This window comes from Chrysochloris asiatica, unplaced genomic scaffold (genome assembly GCF_000296735.1).
Source record: "Chrysochloris asiatica unplaced genomic scaffold, ChrAsi1.0 scaffold00136, whole genome shotgun sequence".
Taxonomy (NCBI): Eukaryota; Metazoa; Chordata; class Mammalia; order Afrosoricida; family Chrysochloridae; genus Chrysochloris; species Chrysochloris asiatica.
This window is the reverse complement of record NW_006408654.1, coordinates 2,554,189-2,566,262: the sequence shown is the minus strand read 5'-3', so window position 1 is coordinate 2,566,262 and position 12,074 is coordinate 2,554,189. Positions and strand designations below refer to the sequence as shown.

The 12,074-nt window shown below is 38.0% G+C and overlaps 1 protein-coding gene and 1 pseudogene across 3 annotated transcripts in view; one reads left to right on the top strand and one right to left on the bottom strand.

The window, feature by feature from the left end:
* XRN1 (5'-3' exoribonuclease 1) overlaps positions 1–12,074 on the top strand; it is a 223,618-nt gene that overhangs the window by 117,383 nt on the left and 94,161 nt on the right. For all 3 annotated transcript variants that reach the window (XM_006869856.1, XM_006869855.1, XM_006869854.1), the window contains exons 20-22: positions 3,467–3,598; positions 10,076–10,238; positions 11,258–11,371. In XM_006869856.1, the coding sequence (XP_006869918.1) occupies positions 3,467–3,598; positions 10,076–10,238; positions 11,258–11,371 (409 nt within the window). The remainder of the gene's footprint in view (positions 1–3,466; positions 3,599–10,075; positions 10,239–11,257; positions 11,372–12,074) is intronic.
* On the bottom strand, positions 5,180–5,905 carry LOC102826413 (annotated as a pseudogene).

The following is a 12,074-nucleotide window of genomic DNA, read 5'->3' as shown; positions in this document are numbered from 1 at the left end:
ATAGTTGTCTTCCAAATTTCTTGGCATTATATAATGTAGCAAATATACTTATTTTTATGATAACATTTGATAACGTATGCAACCTTACCTTTACCATGCTCTTCTCAGGGTTTATTTAAATAATGTGTTATTTTTTTAAAAGCACATACCTTCTGTTTTAAGAATAAGTTCTTAACATTGTATTCCAGTTTACAAGCATTTTATCAATACTTGCTTCAACAAATTATTTGTGTTAACTCTTAACTTTATTTCATATAAATCTTGTCTTCCCAATTTCTGGATCTTTGGTTATTTTTCACACGATTAGAACTTTCTGAAGTACCTGTATTTTTTTTTTCCTTCGAGAGAAAATGAGATGATACTTGTTTTTTTTGAGTTAATGCATGCTTAAAATGTAGTACATAAGTTTAAAATGTTAGAAGCTTAATTCTTTTCCTCAGAGCTCTGCAAACATACCTCAGTTGTCCTTTTTTATGTAATGCTGATGAAAACTTTATGTCAAAAGTTTTTTATCTTGTGAGTAATCTGTTTTTCTCTATGAAATCGTGAGAATTATTTTTGAATCCTTTGATGAATTTATCCATTTTTTTCTTTTTTTATTGTGCTTTTCCTATCATATTTAAGAACTCATCTATCTTTATTTTCTGAAGATTTTTTAAAAGTTTTTTATTGTTTACAGGGCAGATCATCAGTTTTACATTCAAGAAATCATATACTTTGTTTCATTACAATGATTATACTCCCCTCCATGTACCATCAGTTAACAGTATTTCTTTCTATTCATCTTAGCTCTAATTATTTTTTTTAACACTCAGGCATATATGATAATTTACACCACCAAAGGGCACATTCTGCAAGTCAGCCTCCTGGCCACCAGCTCTCAGGCTCTCTCTTTCCATGAATCTAGAGTCCTCCGTGGAAGCTGCTCCCTCTCTCCATGTCCCCATCTCTGCCTCCATCTCTGGTATCACTGCTTGTCTGGATAAGTTCCTGCATTCCACTTGTGCTCTTCTCCCTTGATGGTCCTACAGCCCTCTTTTTCTGTACTGTAAGATTACTCCCCCGTTTTTGTTACAAAACTTCTACCTTTACAATTGCGATAGTCACAGTTAGTCATGATAACAGGTATTCATTATTGAATCATAAGAATCTTATCCCCATCTCTTTTTACCAGACCCATCTAGACAAGCAAAAAACTATTCAGTGGAGACTCTCTCTTCCCCCATACACTCTTAAACTAAACTCCGTCTTGAAATTTTGTAAGCCAGTCACTTCATGCCTTTATCGCTCCCTTATTTTAGATAGCCAATGTCTAAGTTGCCCGACTCTATCTACCCTGTATACAGAGAGGATAGTATTGATACTTGATGTGAAGATTCCTTCCTCTCTGTTGGTATTTTGAGCTACTACCTCCACTCCATGAGTATAGCTCAAGTTCATCAAATTGTAGCAATGTACCCTCATTTCCTTTATCAAAAATTATTGTTGTTGTTGTTTTTCATCTTCCTCTAGTCGAGTTCTGAGTATCAAGCCTTCGAAGCTAGGTCAAATGGGTACTATCTGCAACTTTGGTTTTCTTGTGAGAATCCCCTCACTTCATATCAGCTGAATGCTTTACTCTCAGCTATAGCCCTCTGTGGCTATGTTCCTTGTCCTTGGGCTCAGGTGTCCCCAGGTATCACCATACTTTGGACCAACCAGCCCTTCTTCTTCTCTCTCTCATCTCCAGGTCAACAGGAGTCTATGGAACATGGTTCCTTGTCCTTGGGCTCAGGTGTCCCTAGGTATCACCACACTTTGGTCCAGCCAGCCCTTCTTCTCTCTCTCATCTCCAGGTCAACAGGAGTCTATGGAACATGGTTCCTTGTCCTTGGGCTCAGGTGTCCCCAGGTATCACCACACTTTGGACCAACCAGCCCTTCTTCTTCTCTCTCTCATCTCCAGGTCAACAGGAGTCTATGGAACATGGTTGAACTCAACCCATTTCTTCATTGCTGACTTTCCCTGTCTTCCACTCACCGGTAGACCAATGTGGTTGCCAGCAAGCTTGCATGCCTGCTCATGTGTTCCCTTTGAGTTTCAGTCTTAGATACTTAAAAACATTTTATGTCAGTTCCTGATCCATTTTAAATTAAATTTTGTGCATTATATACAGTTTAGAATGGGTTCCTTTTTTTGTTTTGTCTATGAATATTCAGTTGCTCTAGCACAATTAGTTGAAAAGATGATTCTTCCTCCATTGGATTGTGTTTGCCCCTTTGCCAGAAGTGAGTTGGGCATATTGTGGTGGTCTATTTCCTATTCTATTCCATTGGTCTTTATATCTATTTTTATGCTAATACCAACTGTTTTGATTACTGTAGCTATATAGTAAGTCTTTATGTCAGCTAAGTGATTTCTGTAATCTTATTTTTCTTTTCCATAGGTATTTTTAAAAGTATTCTAAGTCTTCTTTTTGCAAATACATTTTAGAATAAGATGTTCTTTCCCTACAAAAAAATCTTGGTAAGATTTTTGGTAGGAATTGCATTAAACCCATAGATCAGATTACATCCCATAGATCAACTTATGAACATAGTATATATCTCTATTTATTTAAATCTTTAATTTCATTCATCAGTTTTCTTTCCAGAGTATAGATCCTATATAGGTTTACTAGATTTACACCTAAGTTCAGGCAGTCTGTGTGTTACAAATGAGATCCATTCTTGTGTCTTTAAGTAGAATTTGTAGGTGAATTGTAACCAGGTGCATACAGTTCTTACTTAACTTTACTTTAGTACAAGAAAACGCTGGATGCCTTTTCAGTGATTTAAAAGCTGCACGTGCAGCAAATGAAGAGGATTATAATGAAGAATCTGTAGCTAATAGAGCAACCTCTATACAGTTATATAAAAGGACAAGTAGGAGTTATCCATAAGTCAGACGTTCATAACCTGCCTATAATTTTTTTTGAGAAATTGTAAATGGTGTTATATTTTAATTTCTGTTTCCCTTGTTTGTAGAAACACAGCTATTTTTTATATGTTGGTTTATATCCTAGGATCCTAGAACCATGCTGAACTTAATTGTTGCTCTTTGTTTTTTTCTAAGAGTCCCAGCTGGTGTGTTTTGTAGAAATTTTGGCCTGCTCTGTTTCCTTTTAGACTTGCCTACTTGGTCCTCTACCCTCCATACTTTCTGTAAACTGGCAGGTGAAACTTTTGGGGAGAATATAGGTGATATTTTGGATTTCATATTGCATTTGGAAATTTAGGTTCCTAAGAAAGAATAAAATTTTTCATAAGTTCTTTGTCTGCAATTTATATTACAATAAAATAAGGAAGTTTTTCTTTTTTTCGTTCTTTCTTTGGCTGTTTTGCGTAGTAGAAATTTTTTTACTTTGGAGACTCACACTGCAAGTACTCTGTATAAGCCATATGTTTTTGGATCATACAAGTTTATTTTATTTTATCTTAATTTTAAGGTTTTACTTGGAAGAACCTCCAGGAACACAGAAGCTTTATTTGGGAAGAATGGCCCCGCCGTCTAAAGTGGTCCATCTTGGAGATAAAGAACAATCTAACTGGACAAAAGAAGTACAAGGAATTTCAGAACAGTGAGTGTCATGAAAATATTTGATATCATAGAAATAGATTCTGATTTAATACACTCACTCTGTACCTGAATTTCCACTTAACATAGTAATTGTTCCAACTACTGACTACTTATCTTATGTTTTAAAAAAAATAATGGGTTCTAGTTTAAAATAATGGCTAGTTAAGAGCAGTTGTAGCCTCTCCCAGTTTGTCACTAAAATAGTTCATGAAGAAAATGAAAATGTACATCCACTTGATGCTAGGAATAATAGTTAGCATGTTGTTTGAGTTTGAGAGTTAATTTTAACAATCATATGGACTTTGCATTTCTTGGCCACACGTAGGCCACATCATCCTGCCTCAAACCCCAAATGCTCCTGGGCTTTAAAAGGAAAGATCTGTGCCATCCAAATAATGGAAAAGCTGGCTCTCGTCAGAATGCTTATTTTTTAGTTCACCAGAATGCTTTGTGACTCATGCCCCTATCCTACTTGTACCTCATTTCTCTACCCAAACACTAGAATTTACAAATATATATATAATAGCGACATTAGCATTGGCACATAAAACAGTGTTATAAATGTATATACATCAAGTCTCCCATTCAAATTGTAATAGGTAAATAGTTTAAATTGGTAAACTGTTGGTTATTCTTTTCCATAATTTTGAACCTAATGCCAAACTATAGTATCCATATTAAAGATGAGTACAAAGAAAATGTACCCAAAGACCATGAGAAATCATCCAGCATAAAAGAAGGAGATCACTCTTAAGACAGAAATGTAGCAAAGTTTTGCCTTCCACCAGTATAATGAAATGCCCCCATCATAACTCCTTGTTGTTGTTTTAGGTGTCATCAAGTCAGTTCCAACTCATAGTGACCCCTGTGTACAATAGAACCAATCACTGTCCAGTCTTGCACCATCCTCACATGGTTGTTAACACTTGGACCCATTGCTATTGTCACTGTTCCAGTCCATCTTTTTCACTGACCCTCTACTTTACCAACCATGATGTCCTTTTCCAGGGACTGGCCACTCCTGACAAAATGTCCAAAGTAGGAAAGATGAAGTCTCACCATCCTTGCTTCTAAGTTGCCTTCTGGCTGTACTTTTCCTAGTCAAATATATATTTGTTCTTCTGGCAATCCATGGTACTTTGAATATTCTCCACTTCAAATGCATCAGTTCTTCTATGGTTTTCCTTATTTATTGTTCAACTCTCACATACATATGATGCTGCTGAAATATTGTGGCTTGGATCAAGTGCATCTTAGTCCTCAAACTGACAGCTTTGCTCTTGAATGCTTTAAAGAGGTCTTGTGCAGCAGATTTGCCCCATACAATACATTGTTTGATTTCGTGACTGCTCCTTTCAATAATGTTGATGGTGGATCCAAGCAAAATGAAGTCTTTGACAACTTTAATCTTTTCTCCATTTATATGGATGTTATTTATTGGTCCAGGATTTTTGTTTTCTTTATATTGAGGTGCAATCCATACTGAAGGCTGTAATTTTTTATCTTCATCAGAAAGTGGTGGGGTTTTTTTTGTTTTTTTTTTTCAGTTATTTGAATTTTTTAATAGCGAGAGAGGCTGCTGTCAGTTTTTCACAATGAACTGGCTTTTGCTCAGTTTCCCTCTTTCCTGAGGCAAGCCAATAGATGCTGCCGTCTCCTCCAGGTAGCCTTTATCCCTTACTTGTCCTCAGGAGTGTCTTTTACCAGAATAGGCCCATGCTCTGAGCTCCTAGGAGTACTAGTATGATGGGTGCAGCTTGGCAGGCTGTTTTCCTTCTGATCAGGGGGAATGGGTTCTTCCCTCACAGGAGATGATTCTGGGGTTTAGGTATCAGGTGGAATGAACACATAAGCTGGGCTTTGAAGTGTAGGTACTGACAGTTCCCCACAGCTTTGGGGACTGAGCATTGTTGGCACTAAGGGTCTTCTGGAAATGTCCTTTTCTGACTGATTGGGACAATCCCTGATTAAAGGGAGCCCCAATGTCATTGAACTGGAAGAAGACTGTGGACTCTCAAAGGTCAGATGTGGAAACTTGGAGGCAGTAGATTTTCGACTTGAGTGTCTTGCCTGGTCTCGGTGATGGTGATGTTGTTTCTGGGAAACAGCTTTCTGCTGTTGTATCAAACTCAGGCAATACCTAGGAAGTGATGGTGTCCTGATCAGTGGGCTTGCTAGGCACAGGTCTAGGGTGGCTGATGCGAAGCTTTTGCCATGCATAGTGGTGTTTAGCGCCCTCCAGTGGTTGTTGGTGAAATAGCAGCTGAGCTTTCTGAGACCGCTGTCTGAGCTTTTTTTGAGGAGGCATCAATAGGTGAATGAAGAGGAGTTAGTAACCCCATGATGCTGGTTGCAATTAGCTGAGAGGATAGGCTCCAATTCCAACCCATGCAGTGACCCTGCATAGGTTTCCAAGGCTGTAAATCCTTATGGGAGCTGAAAGCCTCTTTTTTCTCCCATGTAGCAGCTGGTGGGTTTAAACTGCCAACCTTGTGGTTAGCAGCAGTCCAGTACTTATCCTGCAGTGCCCTCAGAGCTCCTCTGTCCCACCAGGTCCCGGATTGCATCTTCTCTCCATACAACTCCACACGATTCAAGCCCAGAATCAAGAAAGTGTTTACATCCTCTTTGCTTTTAGCAAGCAAGGTTGTATCATCTGCATGTAGCAGGTTGTTCATGAATCTTCCTTAAATTCTGATGCTGTGTTCTTCTTCATATGATCCAGCTTCTCAGATTATTTGTTCAGCATACAGATTGAATAAGAATAGTGAATGAATGTAACCCTGCCGCACACCTTTTCTGATTTTAAGCCATTCAGTATAACCTTGTTCTGTTTGAACAACTGCCTCTTGATCTATGTACAAGTTCCTCGTGAACATAATCAGGTGTTCTAGAATACCCATTCTCCCAGTGTTATGCATAGCTTGTATGATCCAGACAGTCAAAAGTCTTTGCTTAGTAAATGCACAAGTAAACATCTCGCTAGTATTCTCTGCTTTCAGCCAAGATCCATATGAAGACAGCAGTAATACCTCTTGTTTCAAGTCTTCTGAATCTGGCTTGAATTTTTTGAAATTCTCTGTCATAACTCCTAGCATTCTAATTTTTCTGGTATAGTACATAAGCAAAATCATAAATATAAATTTGTCTCTTTAGTGTAATGACTCTGTTCTTATATAGTATTCTCCACGAAGACAGGTAACACATCTGGTTTTGTACCCACGATTTTCTCATTTGTTGCCTAGTAGCTAGGTGTACTTAGTAAATACATGTATTTGTTTGAATTAACTGTGTTTTAGTCAAAACTGCTGATTAAAAAAGAAAAAATAGAAACTCTTTCAAATTACCACACATTGAGTTTAACCATTTGTTTATATATTTAAGAATTATTTTTTATCTATAGTAGTAGGTACAGTAAATACTGTAATAATTTTAAATATACAGTTATACCCTCCTGAAATTTATAGCTGATAGATGGGAGATAGACATTAACATCTTGTATGAAGATATAATCAAAATGCCATTGTTGTTAAGTGCCAACGAGTTATACTTACCCATAGCGACCCTGTATAGGGTTTCTGAGAAGCGGCTAGTGAGCTTGAACTGCCGCCCTTGCAGTTCAAACGGCTTTGCAATCTGGAGGATTAACCCACAGCACCACACCAGAACTCCTATAATCAAAATGCAACTGTGATAATTGCTCTGAAGGGATTGGTGCTCTGAGACCATATAATAGATGGATTTGATGTAGCTAGGAAGAATTTGAGGGCAGTCATGGTCCAGTGGTAGACTATTTGCCTTCCATGTACAATGCCCATGTTCTAGTCACAGCCAGTATATCTTATGCTCAACCACCACTCATCTGTCAGTGGAAGCTTGCATGTTGCTGTGGTACTGAACAGGTTTAAGTAAAGCTTCTGTATTAACCCAGGCTAGGAAAAAAAGACCATGTAGTCTACTTCTAAAAACTAGCCAGTGAAAACCTATGGATCATGTTTGATCATCTGGATTGCCATATGTCGTGGTTGATTTGATAGCAGATGATGGCAGCAGCAAGCAGAGTCCTGGTGTGGCTCTGTGGGTTAGTGCATCAGATTGCAAAGTCATTTGAACTGCAAGGTTAGTGGTTCACCAGCTGCTCCTATATAGGGTCGCTATGGGTCAGAACCCACTCGATGGCACTTAACAACAAGGGAAACAGCAACAGAAAGGAAATTACCTTATTCAGAAAAATCTTTCCTGAGATAGTGTTGATTAAACTGAGATCTAAGTGTGTGGAATAGGTGTTAGAAAAGGGAGCTTGTTTCAGGATGAGGGAAGAGTTGCATGCAAATTCCTATGACAGGATTAAAAACAGCGTATGAAAGGACTAGATAATGGCATCTGACGCTAGGGTGGAGAAAACAAGAGGGAACCTGACTGAGGAAGATGAGTCAACAAAGGAAAAGGAAAAAAAAATTTACTTGAGAGGATGGAAGACATCCAAAAGAATGTTCAGTCATGTAAATCAGAAAATGTTGTTGTTAGGTGCCATCGAGTCGGTACTGACTAATAGCAACCTTATGCACAACAGAACGAAACACTGCCCGGTCCTGGGCCACTCTCACTATTGTTGCCATGCTTCAGCCCATGGATGCTGCCACTTTGGCAATCCATCTTGCTGGGAGTCTTCCTTTTTATCTCTGACCCTCCACCCTACCAAACTTGATATCCTTCTCCAGCAGCTGGTACCTCCTGACAATATGTCTGAAGTATGAGAGATGAAGTTTGGTCATCTTGGCCTCTAAGAAGCACTCTGGCTGCATTTCTTCCAACACAGATCTGTTTGTTCTTTTGGCAGCCCATGGCACTTTCAATATTCTCCTCCAACACCATAACTCAAATGGATCAATTCTTCTACAGTCTTCCTTATTCACTGTCCAGCTTTCACATGCTTTTGAGGTTATTGAAAATACCATGGCTTGGGTCAGGTGCACCTTAGTCTTCAAGCTGACATCTTTGCTCTTCAACAGAAAACATTACAAGATAAGAAATAGCATGTCAAACATGAAGAGGGTAAGCAAAAGTTATTTTGATTGCACTATGGAACTGAAAGTTTGATGAGGATAGAGAACTGATTGGATACAGTGTAGGAATAGATCATTTATCCAGAAGATATATCCGTGAAGGGCACCCTTTATCCTACCTTGTGTTTCCAATCTGGATGAGTTTCTATGATGTCAGCAAATATCAAAGAGAAAAATCAAAACAGGAGACTAGATGAAACACCTTATTTGTAATGGATATAAGATGTCTGGAACCCTAACAAGGGGCTACCGACAGTTTTGCCATCCCACTATTTTTAAAATAAGCTATCTGAGAGGTGGGAAGTGGGGAACTCACTACCATTGAGAAGAGACAGAGCGAATTATACCCTTGAATCCAGAGTCCCCGCTCTGAGAGCCACGTAGACCCATGAGACAGAGAGAGCTGTACACTGGAGACAGTGTGAAGCAGCAACAGAGAAATGGTGGCAGCAGAACAAGGTGTTCTGTGCAATGGCTTCCTGACCTACAGAGCAAGTGGGTGTGCTTACTCTTGAAAAAGACAGATGAGTGCCTTAAGGCAGGAAGCTTCCTAGGGAAGCTTTGCAACACTTGCCAAAGGCAGGGAGACTAAAAGCCTAGGGTCAGAGAGGCCTGCATGTGTGCCCAGTGGAGAATGAGCTGTCCCGATCAAAGAATTGTATTCTGAGTTGTTCCTGATCCTGATTGTAACCTGTTGTTTTCCTAATAAACCATTGCAAGAAATTATCAAATGTAGCAGAGTACAATATAGTGCCATGGGAGGAACACAGATTGGTAAAAAGGTTGGAGAGAGTAGGTATGTATGCCTGATCTCATAGGAATCAGCCTTGGATTGTTCCTTTTAATTATCCTTTCCCCTTGAGAAGTTAGAGGAGGTCAGATGCCCCATCAAGCTATTTTTACAGATGTTTGGGTTGTTTCCACCTTTTTGCTATTGTGAATAGTGTTGGTGTGAACATTCGTATACAAGTATGTGTGTCCCTGCTTTCAAGTCTAGAAGTGGACTTCCCAGAACATGTAGTAATTCTGTGTTTAACTATTTTCCACTGGGACTGCGCCATTTTGTGCTTTCATGTAAAAGAGTTTAATTCTCCATATCCTCATCAATGTGTTATTTTCATTTTGGTTTTTTGTTATAAAACAATCCTTGTATGTGTGGAGCAAAGGAGTTTCTTACAACGCTCTGAGTTCTGATCTTATCATACAACTATTAGGAAATAAAGCAAATGATACACAGAGGCTTCGGTTGCGTACTCAGAACCACTAACTTATTAGTTGTTGCTGCATTATTTGACATTTAAGTATTTAATAATGAATAGGTAGAAACCAGTTTGGGTGATGACTAAGTTTTATTTCTAGAAAACATTCCATACTTACATGTATGTATGCTTCTTTGTTATTTTTTCTTTTAGTTACCTGAGAAGAAAAGGAATAATAATAAATGAAACATCTGCAGTTATATATGCTCAGTTACTCACAGGTCGTAAATATCAAATAAATCAAAATGGTGAAGTCCGACTAGAGAAACAGTGGTCAAAACAAGCTCTTCCTTTTGTTTATCAAACTATTGTTAAGGTAAGTCTCCATCAGGCCTCAATTCTACCTTGATTTACATTGTTGCCCACTATATAAAGAAAAGACAACTGAAATATTTATTAATATATAGAAGACTAAGCAGTGTATAATAAAGATTATTAATATCACTTGCAAGTTATTATAAGTCTTTATTAGGAATATTACATGCTCAGAAACTCACTGAGTAGTAGGGCAGAAGAACTTATCTTGCCTGTTTGATTTTTTTCAGGACTTAGTTTTGAAGAAAACTCCAGCATTTGCTTACACACTTGAATTTTCAGATTTTTTTTTCTCCAAAAATTTGCCATAAGTAGATTGGTGGTGGTGGTTATGTGCCGTGGAGTCGATGCCAACTCATAGCAATCCTTTAGAGGGTTTCTGACACTGTAAATCTTTACGGAAGCAGAAAGCCTTATGTTCCTCCCACGGAACAGCTGGTAGTTTCGAACTGCTGACCTTGCAGTTCGCAGCCCGATTCGTAACCACTATGCTACCAGAGCTTTTAAGTAGATTAATAAACATAAAATAAGTTTATTTTTGTGTTTGCACTGTTAGATATGGGAGGAAAACATGTGGTGACCCTATGATTTTGTGAGCTAAGAGGACAGACTGCCTGAGTTGACTTCCTAGCTGTGTGATGCTGAGTAAAATTCACCCAGTCCTGTACCTTAGTTTTCTCATCTGCAAAGTGGTGCTAATAATAGTGCTCTCTGCCACCGAGGATTGTCTTGAGGTTCATGCAAATATTGTAATTAAAAGATAATGTAAAAAAAAAAAAAAAAAGATAATGGAATTTTTTCAAGAACTTTTTGGAGCATCATTGTGAACAGTTAAATGAACAGTAAAATGCTTGGCATATAATAAGTTCTTAATAAATTTTATCTGCTATTATTTTTATGTTTAGAATCTCCACATTTGACATTTACTAACTGTATAGTCATAATCTCATAGGAAAAACCTGATGCGTAATGTAGAAATTTTGTCTGTAGTGATTTACTTTTATCATTTATTTTACATAGGACATTCGCACTTTCGACTCCCGTTTCTCCAATATCAAAACATTAGATGACTTGTTTCCTCCTAGAAGTATGGTCTTTATGCTGGGAACCCCCTATTACGGCTGCACTGGAGAGGTTAGTTCCAGTTATTGTTACTAATTCAATTTCCTTCTGGTTTCAAGTTAACATGATTATTTAATTTCTCTTCATTTAGATATATAACAAAAGGTAATATAAAGGGGAGATAAGAAAAATTTATCTTTGTAAGTTATGGACACCATATTTACTTTGTGTCTTAAGTAGGTTGAAGTTGGGGACAGGGATAAAGAATTCAAGTCCTCATTTTTTATTGGACTTTTGCTTATTATGGTAGTATGAAGGAAGTGATTCTGAAACTATTTCAGATGTATTATAAGAGTAAATTAATAAATTTGTCGATGTTTTGGGGCACCTCCGTTCTCACGTGGAAAAAGGAATATGTAATTATATAATGGCAAAAAACACAATGAACCTGTGAGGTAGGGATGGATTAAAATTGAAGCTATTGATGTGAACTAATGATTTCTACAATGAGTATATATGTGTGTATATGCCTTTATATCAACACATGTCTGTATATACATACGTGTGTGTGTGTGTGTGTATGCTGTTATTCTAAGTGCTGTCAAGTCAGTTCCAACTCATGGTGAGGTTCAAAACCTACTGGCAAGTTCAAGAGGGAACCTAGATCCAGAGGGCCTGGAGGAAGGTAGAATCTCCAGTGGGTAGTATCCAATCTGTCTAGGCGGGGCTGATGCAATGAAATGCAGACGGGTCTCTTGTGATACAACAGTGAATA